The 13,387-nt window shown below is 27.5% G+C and overlaps 2 protein-coding genes across 4 annotated transcripts in view; both read right to left on the reverse strand.

The window, feature by feature from the left end:
- The window catches only part of LOC126897391 (uncharacterized), a 112,202-nt gene extending 105,227 nt beyond the window's left edge, over positions 1-6,975 (reverse strand). Inside the window, exons 1-2 of one of the 2 annotated variants that reach the window (XM_050670941.1) lie at positions 5,589-6,975; positions 5,209-5,524 (exon numbers count right to left, since the gene is read on the reverse strand). In XM_050670941.1, coding sequence (XP_050526898.1) covers positions 5,510-5,524; positions 5,589-6,872 — 1,299 coding nt within the window. In that variant the 5' untranslated portion in view covers positions 6,873-6,975 and the 3' untranslated portion in view covers positions 5,209-5,509. Of the gene's footprint in view, positions 1-5,208 lie in introns of those variants that run through there. The other variant, XR_007702091.1, reaches the window with a different exon arrangement.
- The window catches only part of LOC126897396 (uncharacterized), a 65,411-nt gene that overhangs the window by 12,224 nt on the left and 39,800 nt on the right, over positions 1-13,387 (reverse strand). Inside the window, exons 6-7 of one of the 2 annotated variants that reach the window (XM_050670949.1) lie at positions 12,583-12,732; positions 11,673-12,013 (exon numbers count right to left, since the gene is read on the reverse strand). In XM_050670949.1, coding sequence (XP_050526906.1) covers positions 11,817-12,013; positions 12,583-12,732 — 347 coding nt within the window. In that variant the 3' untranslated portion in view covers positions 11,673-11,816. Of the gene's footprint in view, positions 1-11,672; positions 12,014-12,582; positions 12,733-13,387 lie in introns of those variants that run through there. The other variant, XM_050670950.1, reaches the window with a different exon arrangement.

Below are 13,387 nucleotides of genomic sequence, written 5' to 3' on the forward strand. Positions count from 1 at the left end.
AAAAAAAAAAAAAAAAAAATAAACACATCTTAGTAAAACCAATACCTTCTCAGCTTCGCATCGAAGCTAAAATTAAAATGTGGCATCTTACTTGTTAGCGCGAGTCACACTATAATATTGTATTTTATCTTTGTTTAGCGGGTCAGCAATGTATCTTTTATTATAAATCTAGTCAGTGTACGTTCCACCGCTGAACTATCAGCGACGCGCTCTAATATTAATCTAAGTCATACTTGTATTTAAATATTGTCATTTAAGTTAATTATAAATAAAATTACGGAGCAAATATTTTGTAAATTATATTTATAGTTTGTTAAGTTTCATATTTATTACATTAATCAAACAAATTAAAAAATATCATAAAAATAAATTTAAGTGAGCGTTCGATTTATTAACGATTAATAATCCCGCTTCACCAACATTTCTGGTCCTTCGATCCGCAATTATATGAATAATTAAAAAATAAATAAATTTTCGAGTACAAAAAGTGCGTATGTGCGTAAAGTTCGGGTAGTGNACGAATCTGACAACTAATTATGTTTTAAAAATATATCTATTAATCTACAATAATATTCACGATTATAGATACATTTAAATCTAATAATGCAATCCATCTATATCATTAATTACAATTGCGTATATCAATTAAAATAAAATCTAAAAGAATATAAATGTTGATAAAGCATTTTTTTTTTTTTTGATACAGCCGGTATAAAATAATTTTATACGCGTGTATCATACCGTATAATACACATGTATAATACCGACTCACATCTCTATATACAAGTAACTTTGGAAAGAAGGTAACACTGGAGAGGACACAATGGTGAGACTCCAAATGACTTAAGTTAGTTAAAGAGCTATTACAACATAATTAATTTTATAATTAAAGTAGATCCCTACTCTAAGATCTTTTTAGGTGACATAGAGGATTTTAATGAGATGATTTGGTTTATTATGGAATTGGTTNATTATAGGATTTTAATGAGATGATTTGGTTTATTATGGAATTGGTTGTGGAATATTTTGCTTTTAATGATAAAGTTTGTTTTATAGTAGAGTTGGAGATCATTATGGATTGTTTCATTTGATATGCAAGGAGGGGCGTTAAGTAAACGCCGAAGACACTTTGTTTGGAGAACTTGAATTATGTTAATGTTCGACTTTTTACTGCACTCCATAGTTCAATACCATATGACCACATTAGTTTAATAAGGCTTTAATAAATTATGACTTTGGTGTGCATGTCAGTTTTGGTATTTCTATGGAGTAGTGATTGTAGTGTTCAAAAACATTGTTTTGCAGCTATTATTTTGGTATAGATGTGATGCGACCAATTGGTTGCGCCCCAACTATGCCACATCCATACTGAGACACGACCTCATTTTGCTACCGTTTGGTTTTTAAATTATAAGTAACGGGTCTAACATTGTCAAAAGTTTTGAAATAAATATTTAAAATGTATTTTTATATTATATAAGTATTTAATATGTTTATACTATTACAAAAATAATCTTATTTTTTAAATTGCACTATTAATGAATTGAACACATTAAATATTCAACAATATTTGACTACACAAAATTTCAACTTTCGCTGGCGTCGATGACACAATGTCCGGCCTGATCCTCGGGCAACAAAAGGTTAGCAGCGTTGTAGGCGATGGTGCACGGGTGCGGATCGGTTGGTCAACGTTGTCGCTTTCACAACGGGAAGAAGACTCCTGTATCATTTGCGGCGGGTCGTCGTCGGCCGTGTCAATACCAAAAAAAAAAACAAAGATCAGTGGAATGCGGGTTATCTCGTTTTAGAAAAAAATTCAAATATTAATTTCAACGGTATTGATTTTCCTACTCCAATTAAACAAATAAATAAGTTTGAACGTAACAACCTGTTTTTGTCCATCAACGTGTTTGCATTGGACGATAAAAATAATGTTTATCCATTGCGTATTACCAAATCACGCTCGAACACGGAACACATCGATGTAATTTACATCATGGAGGGTGGTAATAGCCATTATTGCTACATAAAAATTTTTCTAGATTTGTCTCCAATCAACGATGTGCCGGTCATTATCATTAAATCTATTGTAAACGCTGTCTCAGCGTGTTTACGGACCGAACGCTATCGTCCCGTTCCAGTGGACAAGGGGTCTGGATGAGCATATAAAAATGTGTGGTAAGTTTAAGAAAGCGCTAGCTGTCCTACCCCCAGTCGATTCGGACCAGTCCATATTGCGCTTCAAAAATACGGGATGGGAAGAATCGGTACCGTTATTATTTTACGCCGACTTGGAATGCTTACTTCACTGTGCAGACAAACGAATATCGAAAAACTGTGTTGTTATCCAAAACTACAAGACAATGAGCAGTTGCTTTTTCGTTGTACACGTTTCCGATATATTACCGGATAATATGTTTGCTGACTTGCCGAAATATCCGGTCTTGTATCGTGGACCGAATGCAGTAAAAAAATTCGTCATGTTATTGGTAACTATAGCTAAACGAGTATGTGATATTATGAAAATTAACATTGATCTATTGCTTTCTCATTCTTTACTCAGATTATTAATTCAAAATAATTCGACTAGTGCATTTTAATTTAAAATATAATAAAATAAAGAAAAGGTGTGTTGGATAAAATGTGAGAAATACTTTAATTCGAGGTGTGATTCGAAGGTTACAAAATAACATAATTATTGAGTCTTATTGATTTAAAATCTTACCTAATCATTTTTCTCTATTCTTATAATAACTTCAGTGACAGTATTAAGTAATAATTGATAGTCAAAATAACACAAATTTCAGATTTTAGTTCACAAATTTACACGTAAGAATTTTGACAATGATGATCACAAATTTTACGTTATGATTTTGAGAGCACGATTCTGTGATGGTGTCACGTTACCATTATTGTGAGAATTATTATAATAAAATACAGACAGCAGATCCGTTTCCTGAGAATGATGCATTAACAAATAATATTTATTGCCAAATTGGCAATAGTTCAAATTATTATAAAAACCCAAAAGACCTGACCATCTTTGTCAGTCGACTCCAGTGCCTTGTGTCATTCAACAGTCTCAGTACTCGGTTGTCGCTGTCCGGCTTACTGCTTAAAGTAAAGTCTTTGTTTTTTCCTTTTTAACCTATCTACTCTCTTCCACAACATTTCAGAGTACTCGTGTCTTGCATTTCGTCTGCACCTCCTACTTCATTATCCTCTCCTAATAACCAAAGTACTTATGTCTTGCACTTCGTCTGTATCTCGTACCTGTTACCCTTATTCCCTTCCTATAAAAACAGCCTTTCGACACCCACAGCTAACCCGGAGTGTCAGCTGAGCACGGTGACTGCTGTATGACAACACGCGCGTGAATACCAAGACTGCAGTCACCACATCCTCATCTTCATTTTCGTACACATTGCATTCCACTTCCCACTTATTGTGTTACGACAATTCAAACAGACCAAATATTTTAGCACTCAGCACTGACTGAGAGATTAATCTGCTTTTTATAGTATTTTTTATCCCCGAACAATCATCATTGTTTCATTCTTGTAATGTTATTGTTAATTGATAAGTAAGCATAAAATATACGGAGTTTCAAGTAAGTAAGGAAACAGGTGAATTGTAATAAACAATGAAAACAATAGAAACCCGTTTCCTTACTGAATATTCTATATTAATTAATACATATGAATAATATATAAATCATTTTAACATTTTATAAAACGTAAATATAGTTTGTTTTTAAATTTAAGATTAGGGTTGCCACATGCGTTTACTTATTAAGATAAGAGTAAAAGGAGTTGCCATGTATAAATTATAAATATGTTTTCAGAAAAGAGTGATTTTAAAAGGTGACTAATAATTGACCTTTAACTGAATCATATGTAATATAATATAATTAAACAACAGTATGCGTTTGTAAAATTTTCTTTAAATTATTTATTTAAACTTGTCGTAATATACTCAATGTTTTGCATTACGCATCTTACATTTATCAATGAAAAATTTATAATCTGTATTTTATATTACTTGTAAACAAACAAATATCTTATCTGTCATAATATGTACACTGTTCAACACAATTTCTTATCAGTTTATATATATGTCAATTTATCAATTGTTAAATATGCTATCTCAATATAATAATCATATAATGTATAATTAAATATAATAAACTAAAAAGATCACTAAAAGTGCTGACAACAATAACCCTGGATTGGGGGTACTATCATTTTACTATAAAAAAGCACTGAAATCCTTTCAGACTTTAGGAGCGAAAGAGTGACGAGAGTTCGCTTTCACTGAATTCAAATAATAATAGAAAAGAAACAATTATCAGTCACAACCCTGTGTTGTTGTCGGCTGACTTTAACGCGTTTTATTTATATATGAAAAGAACTTGTTTTAATTATTTATCTTGTGACGAAGTGTGAATTAAATACTTCTAAGCATGTATAAACATATCAAGATATTTATCAAATCATTTTACAGCAATTTGCAAGAATAAAAGAAGTAAGTAAATTTATGTTAACCCAATTATTTGGAGTTAATAAGTTTGAGTAAAGGATGACAAAGCAATAGATCTTTTTTTAAATTAATATCTTAAAGTGTCAATTTTGACTGGTTAGTTAAAAAAAATTATACATAATCACGTTATATGGTATTTGTGAACTGGCTCTGCCGTTTTGTTGCCTTAAAGATGTTTTAAAAAAACCTAGCGTGATTTCTACTGTATAAGTTAGGCTCTGGTATTCGTGGGCTGGCTCTGCCGTCTCGTTGCCGAGGTTTTCGTGAACTGACTTTGCGTTTCGTTACTTCTTAGTTAGGACATTAGAAACTATCCAGACGATAGCATATTACACCTTAATTAGAGGTACTACGTTATTATTTTTTATATCTACTTGTCTTTATCGTTCTAAACCCTCGAACCATACGACCCCGATAGAAACACAACATCAGGTTCTCACCATATACAAGGCCCTAGCCTATTTCTATTTTTATTTTATTAATTTTTGTTATTTGAATTATAACAAACTATTTATTTAAAAACAATTGTTATTCTAAGAATATGAATGTTATTCATTATTTTTATATAAAATATTCATTAATATTTTGGATGTCAAATAATCAGAATGAGAAAGTCTATTTATAAAACACCTATAAAAATCATTTTAGTATAAATGAGTGGATTTCGTTTAATGCCAAATAAATAAAAAAGGCGTTTTTTAACTGCAAAGTATGTAAATTTAATAAAAGTTTGGAATCAAAAATTTTATTTATAATTGTAAATGATTGAAGTTTGTTTTAAAAAATATGTTTCACAATTCCAATAACCTTTCCTCATTTTCACCATCTACATGACCATGGTTATTAAAACCAAATGTTTCCAAAGATTCACAAAATTTTAAACATGATAAAATACTTATTATGCTTACTTTTTCGAATGATTTATTTAATAAATTCGTAAATAAAAATATTCTTACAAAATTATCATTCATTCCTTTAGAATCTGAAAATGAACAAAAATTTTCAATATTTTTGATGGATTTATTTTCATTCAATTCATTTCTTACAATATACATTATAGTTTCAAAATTGATTTTCGATTCATAGTCTGAGTCACTAATTATATCATTTGAAATTAATTTAAAAAAGTTGGGTTTTATTGTATCTATTATGCGTTCGATATTTAAAATCAAAATACCATGATAATATCTAAGATTTTGATGATCTGAGGGTAAATCTGTGAGAGATTTGAACATTTTTTCAAAATCATGAGCTTCTACGCCATTAAATAACAAAGTCAAATTTTGAAGTGAATTTGCTATTTTATCTATGAAATATTTTACTTTATCTATTTGTTCATTGTCTAACATTAAAGAACTGTAGATAAAGTGTTTTTTCATTAAATTCATTAAAACGGTTTTAAAAACGTTTAAGACTTTTCGTTGATAAACTCCAATTCGTTTTATCCATAAATCAAACATAAAATAATTCTTTGCTTGTTTGTATGCTTCATGTATGTCATTATAAATAGCATCAAACGTATCTTTACTTTGTTCACCGAAATCCATTATAACAATTCTCAATAATTCTTTGTTTTCAATTATGTCGCACATATAAATACTTCTGAGTGAGAATGCACTTTCATCTTTGTCCCCAATTACCAATACATTTTTGTTGATTTCTCTTCTTCGAATCATAACATCTATAAGATTCGTGAGAGTTGAATATTGTTCCGAAATATCTGAAGGAGTATCTTTTACGTCATACTTATTATTATATCTACATACATTTAAAGAAAAATATATTAACATTGTGCGAAGGATTTGGTGAGCATTTGCAATATTATATGGACATTGATGTATTTCATTACCAAACAATCGAATATAAGAAATATAAAAATGCATTGCCCAAAAACCGTCAAATATTTCTTTGCGATTCTTTTTCATCAAAATAACTAAAATATGTTTTGTAATTGATTCGTTTAAAATAATTCTGTTTATATCATATGTTTGTCCAGACGGAAAATTAATGAAAAAATAAATAAGATTCAAATATTGAAGAAGATTGAATGTATTACCACAAAGGAGATCCAACTCTATAAAGTGAATTTTTGTTTTTATTGAATCAGTAATACTTCTTAATACTGTATCTCCTGCGCAGATTTTGTTTTTGAAATCTTCCATTGACAAATCGCATAGATCCTCATAGCTAGGATACTCGAAACCAGTGTCTAACTTTAAAGCTCTTTCTAATGATTTATCTTTTGTCTTCCAGAATTTTATGCCATAACATATTTTTAGCTTCACAATACATAACAAAAATAATATCGCAGTAAATGTCTTTAAAATCATTTTCAATTGACAATATATAAATTATTTTATTATGTGATAATTTAACAAGCTATAATAAGATATTTTTTTAAAACTCTTTATAAGTCTTTTAACCATGGATATTTATCATGGTATTTATTTTAATAGTATTTTTATATTCAAAAATAGATCGCATAATACATTTGCCATAAAACTAATGAAATAATGTAATTGATTAAACAACATATTGAGCTCTAATATTGCATGTTAGTTGTTTATTTAAGAATTTAATATATTTTTGTATGTTATTAATTAAATAAGCATTAATTTTCAAAAAATCATACAATTTTTGTACATATTTTTTTGTAACTATATATGTACTACATCACGAAGTCATTTTTTATTGAATTATGCTGGTTTATTTTACGTGATAAACTATTTTATCATTTTACTATTTAACTAACTTATTTTATGTATTCTTTATGCTCAATTGGCTGTCTATAGTCTCCCAACATATTATACAGGGTGATTCTTTTAATATTAGCCATTCAGTTTAACTTAAAACAATAATTATATGAAGAAAATCCATTATGGTGTTTTTAATTTTATATATTTTTCGATTTATTTATTATAAAGTATGTTTGTTAAATCATCCATTTATGCCTTAAAAGGGTGTCAAATTTAATTTTTCAAATTAAATATATATATAGCTTATAAAATAAACAACCCAANTAAATTAAATATTTATATAGCTTATAAAATAAACAATCCAACACAGTAGGGTCGCGGCAAAGTGGCGTAGTGGTATAGTTGGTTCCAGTATAGATGATATCTGACAGTGATTAAAATCATTATCATAAAAAACGTTTCGGTGAAAATCTATAGATAGTCTTTAATTTTATGAAATTGGTTAATTATAGATGATTTTAGTTTTAAGTTATACTTTAAAAATCGTTGAAATGTTAATTCTAGTGAATGTAAATGAGACTCAAATGATTTGCCAAATGCAACACAATTGTCTAAATAGCATATATTGTGTCTATAATTTAAGNACAATTGTCTAAATAGCATATATTGTGTCTATAATTTAAGCCAGCAATGACTTTACACATAGCAGCTTGATAAATTGGGGTGTATTAGATAACCCAAAAGGTAAACGAGTAAACTGAAAATGATCATTTTCAGTTGAATAAGCTTTAAGAGCTTTAGAATTTTCAGAAAGTTTTATTAGATGGAAACCTGAAGTAGCATCTAAAGAACTAAAGTATTGGTTTCCTGCTAAACAATCATATAAATTTTGTATTATTGGTAAAGGGAAGCTTTCACGATAAATTATTTCATGAAGTTTTCGAAAGTCTATTAGCATTCTGTATTCTTTTGATCCCTCTTGACTTTTGCTGCATTTTCCTTGATTTTTAGCGACTAAAATCACAGGATTGAAATAAGGACTTGAAGATTCCTCTACAATACCAGTTTTTAAAAGTTCCTCTGTCTGTTTTTCGATTTCATTACGCTCTACGCGGCTTAACTTAAAATTAGGTAAATTTATTATTTTATTATTTGATAACTGAAGTTCTATCGGAGTAATTTTACACGAGCCTAAATCATATTTATGTTTAGAAAAAATTGTATTATATTTCATTAATAAACCTCTAAGTTCATTTTGCTGATAAATAGGTAACGCTGGATTAATATCCCAGTCTAGAACGTTTTCCGATGTTGTAACAATAGGAGATAAAGAAATATTACTTTTAACGTTTTCTGAGAATTGAGTTATGTTCGTGTGAGAATCATTGTTAATGTTTTTTGCTACGTCTTGTTTAACGCTCCGTGTTTTAAATTTGCTTTCTCGTTCAGATGTCGGAAAGATAGTAAAATCACATTTAATTATCCTATTTTGCAAAATATTTCTTCTAACAGCTAAAGTATTAAATTCGTTAATTTGAATAATACTACGACTTGTGCGAATAAATTTAGCATTTGGATTGTAAACTAAGAGTATCCAATGGCAATTTGAAAACAAAACCACTACAAACGATTTTTTAGGGTTTGTAAAGTGTAATACAGAATTAATATTATTGTTTTCTGATATAATTATTAAGCCTAAACCAAAATGATTTGTGACAGCTGCTAAGTCTTCACTTTCTAAATAAATTGGCTTATCAGACAGATGAATGCCTAATATTTTTTTAATTTCATAAGCATTAATATCTATACCTTTATTATTTAAGACTGCTTCGAGTGTTGATACTCCGCGCCAACCGTCTGGTGCTACTTGTGTTAAAATGTCGCTTTTCACTGCAATTTCCCTAACACTCATCTGTACTAATTTTATTGAATGATTAGTCATGAGTTCGATAGAATTTAAGTTGTCGAATTTATTTGATTGATCAATATTTGATTAACCTTTGCAGACATTTTTATTGTTAACAAAATGTATGTTTACTTTTTCATTGTTTTTAATAAAGTAATTTTAGCCTCTCGGGTGTAGATTGTCGCTCTATATTTTTTAAAAAAATCATATCCTAATAAACTATTTAAAGATAAATTATCGACTATGGTAAAGTCTATCAAAAATATATGTCTTTCGAACTTTACCTCTAAAGTAGTTTTACCTACCACATGCAAATGTGATCCGTTAGCTGTAGTTAATGTAACATTATTAAGTGGCTAAATAATATGATTACTGGGTAAAAAATTCTTATTTATAATGCTTGTACTTGCTCCTGTATCAACGACGAAAATAATATTTTTTTTTATTTACTCTGCCCGTTATTAGTGGAGAATCGTCAATTATAATCGACGAATCTAAGGATTGAGTGTTTGATTCATAACTAGCTATCCTATCATTAATATTGACTTTTTCATTAATTAAAGGTGTATCAATTTTATTCACTTTTAATTGATTAGAATTGTGCGCGCTATTACATATTGATGGTGGTTGAAAAGAAAAATTGTAAAAAATAGTCGGTGGAACGTATTGTTGAATGGCTAACTGATGGTGTGTATTCTCTAGATTAGGATTATTTTGAAGATAATGTGGTGATTTTCGTATAAAACTGTTATACGCACCGATCATTATAATAAAAGTGCCTATTCATCTTGTTAAACCTATAAAAATTTCCTCTATAATTTTTATTATTATAGTTCTTATTTACATTATTTCTAAAATTGTTATTTAATTTGTTCTTTCNCTATAATTTTTATTATTATAGTTCTTATTTACATTATTTCTAAAATTGTTATTTAATTTGTTCTTTCTATATTTATTAGTTCTATAATTCATTACTCTACGCTGATTATGGTTTGGATATGTCATTAAACTTTGGTTACCTACATAACTTATGTTTCCATAATCATTAAATTTAGCATTATGTTTTTTTAAAAGAGAATCTAATTCCTTTTTCAAAATGCCTGCATCGCTTTCGTCGTTTATTAAATTTGTATTTCTTTCAATTCTTAAAATATTTTCTATTAATTTATCTATAGTACTATTATCTAATGACCTAAATGTATTAATTATTTCAACTGGTAGTCCTTTAAAAAAATACTCTATGATATGTTTTTCCGACATGATACCTTCAAACCTACGACATCCTGCTACTACTCTTACTAAAAATGTTTTAACCGATTCACTATCCGTCATTTTCATCATAATTAAATTTTGATTATTGTAAGAGTTAAAATTAATTAATGACAGTTAAACATCTTCCCAAGTTAAATTTGTCGATCAATATTCTATAAATTCAAATATTTTAAGTGCATGATCCTGTAAATATAACGGTAACATAGAAAGTTTTTTATTATCATCCCATTCATTCGCTTTTGCTACGCAATCGAAATACTTAAGATATTTTTGAAAAATTGTTATGTTTGTATTAACTAGTTTATATTAAATATTAGATCATCCAAATAAATGCATTGGAAAAGTTTAACCAAATCTATTTAATATTCAGTTATTTTTACCGTTTTATACTTTTTGCTGTGATTAGTAGTAAAAAAATTATGTCTATCATAGTGAACTATTAGCTTCGATGAGAAGCTGAAAAGTTATTATTTTTTGTTTGTGTGTAGGTTGCCACATATCCTCAGATCTTACCGGACCGATTTATTTTAACGATACGTAAAAGACAGTCTTTAAAAAAAAAAAAAAATTTCCCTCGTTCCCTGTAAATAAGGGAAATTCACCAAAAAATCAATTAATTTTTAAATTGGCAAATTTCGATTTTTATACTTCTTTTCCTTAAAACTGTCATATTTACACTAGTTGTGACCAATAGACGTATTGTTAAATACGATTCGATTTATCATAAAGAAAAGTCCAGAAATTAATTTATCTTTTTTTAAATTTAAGTTAATTACATAAGCTTTAATTTAAGATATATATAAAAGTGTCAGTATTTTCGGAACACTTTTAAAAGTTAATTTATCATGGAAAAGTTGTTATTTTGAAACGTTCACTGAGGTCAGTTATAGGATCATATTATTACAAAAAATATATCAAATTTTAAGTAACTATTTTTCATGAAAAAAATGTATGAGAAATTTCAAAATCAAGTGTCTGGTCAAGTTGATCTGATCGAAATACTGGTAATTTCTATAAATGATCATGCATCTATTAAAATACTATTGTACTTCCTAGGGAGGAGGTAAATTACCAAAGTATACAATAATGTAACGTGTTTACCATTGTTACTGTAAGCTACCCAATGTATGCCGTGATTGCTCGACAAACATAAATCAATTACACCTATCTGGCGATGTAAGAACAGAGTATCGCGACAAAATATACTGCCAAAGCATTGAACCGAATCTTACAAAAATAAATAAATACAAAAGAAATAATTTTTTAATTATTAAGTTTAATTCAAAATATGTATTTATTAATAAAATAATATCAAAAATATAATTATTAAATAATTCTAAAAATCTGCAACATTTCAAACAATGAGCAATTTTCATATTGTATTATGTTAAATATCATATTCAATGCCAAGAGAAGAATGGTTTTTTCACATATTCTTCAAAACAATAGATACAATAGGGTGGTTTATCAACACAACATTTATTCAAGTGTTTAAAGCATTTTTTGCAAAATATTTGTGGACAACGAGGAGAATAATTATATTTTCCAGTACGCTCCTTACACTGCGTACATTTTCGGACGTCTTCGAAAGTAATACCTAAAGTGTAATAACAAATTTTTATACAGTTTGTAATTTAAAATTTTGTTTCACCAGCCTAACTTGATTCATAACTAGACTTAAAAAGAACACTGAAAAGGGTTCGACATGGACAAAGGAAAGCCAAAGATAAAACTGGAGCACTATGAATTCTGTATCTTATCCTAAAGAGAAAAAGGTTAGAAGCTAGAATTGTAAATTAACATAATAATTATTTAAATTCATTTAATGTTATTCATTAATTTATTTCTTAATATTTATGACAAAAATAAAATAAAATCAAAATTAATTTATAAAACTCCACAATAATTAGTTGTTTAAAACTTTTTTTTCACCTTTTTAAGATAAATCTTATTGCTTAGTCAATTGTAGAAGCTTTTTAAATATCAAAAGTTACTTAGAAATGAGTGATATGATTTCTATTGATGTGATTTATTACGATAAAAATTTAAAAAAATGATTTTTATGAAAATTTTGAGCTTTTTTTTCATAAAAGCACTATAAATAGTAAATATAAAATTACCTAACTACATATTAATCTTAACAATATCATTTTTTAAATTAAGTACCTTCCACTAAGTATCCTCCACACAAACACTTAGTTTTCAAATTTGTATTGATACAATCTGTACATAAATAGATACTACAACAATTCATTAGTACCAAATTCATGTTTTCGTTTTTTTTCATTCTTTTACAAAAAGAGCAGACATGAGATCCTTAAAAAAAAAAAAAAAAATTTATTAAAAGATATCGTTATTATTTAATTTTTTAGTTATACAATATTAATACAATAAGTATAAAAGTTGATATTGATTTTTTGACATGATTATTTTGAGTAGAGAAGCTGCCCACCAACAACACTCTTTTTGAAGTTATATTATTTAGTAGTCAGATTATTTATATAATTATTGTAGAATTAGGAAGATTTCTGTCACATATACTTTTAGTTTATGGTAGATATAAATTATTTATATTGTTTTTTAGCTAGATAAACTATCAAAACATGAAAGTTAAGTAATAATAGTGAGAGTTCAATTTTAATTAATTAGTAATTAACGAAAATAAAAAGCATACTCTTACCCCATTGATGGGGTAAGATTACAGTTAATATTGGGTAAGTTTTTACAAGTAAATTTATAAATAAATAACATCTTTTCCAAATTTCTTTATCGAAATAACAAATTAATGACAAAGTTAATTAAAATTAGTAATTTTGAANAAATTTCTTTATCGAAATAACAAATTAATGACAAAGTTAATTAAAATTAGTAATTTTGAAGTTCAATATCAAAGTATTTACTTATAATACTGAAAAAATAGTTAGTCATTTAGGAATAAATTATTTTTCTCAAAAAACAATATTATTTAATT

The sequence above is a fragment of the Daktulosphaira vitifoliae genome, unplaced genomic scaffold (genome assembly GCF_025091365.1).
Source record: "Daktulosphaira vitifoliae isolate Bord-2020 unplaced genomic scaffold, ASM2509136v1 Scaffold_2, whole genome shotgun sequence".
NCBI classification, from domain to species: domain Eukaryota; kingdom Metazoa; phylum Arthropoda; class Insecta; order Hemiptera; family Phylloxeridae; genus Daktulosphaira; species Daktulosphaira vitifoliae.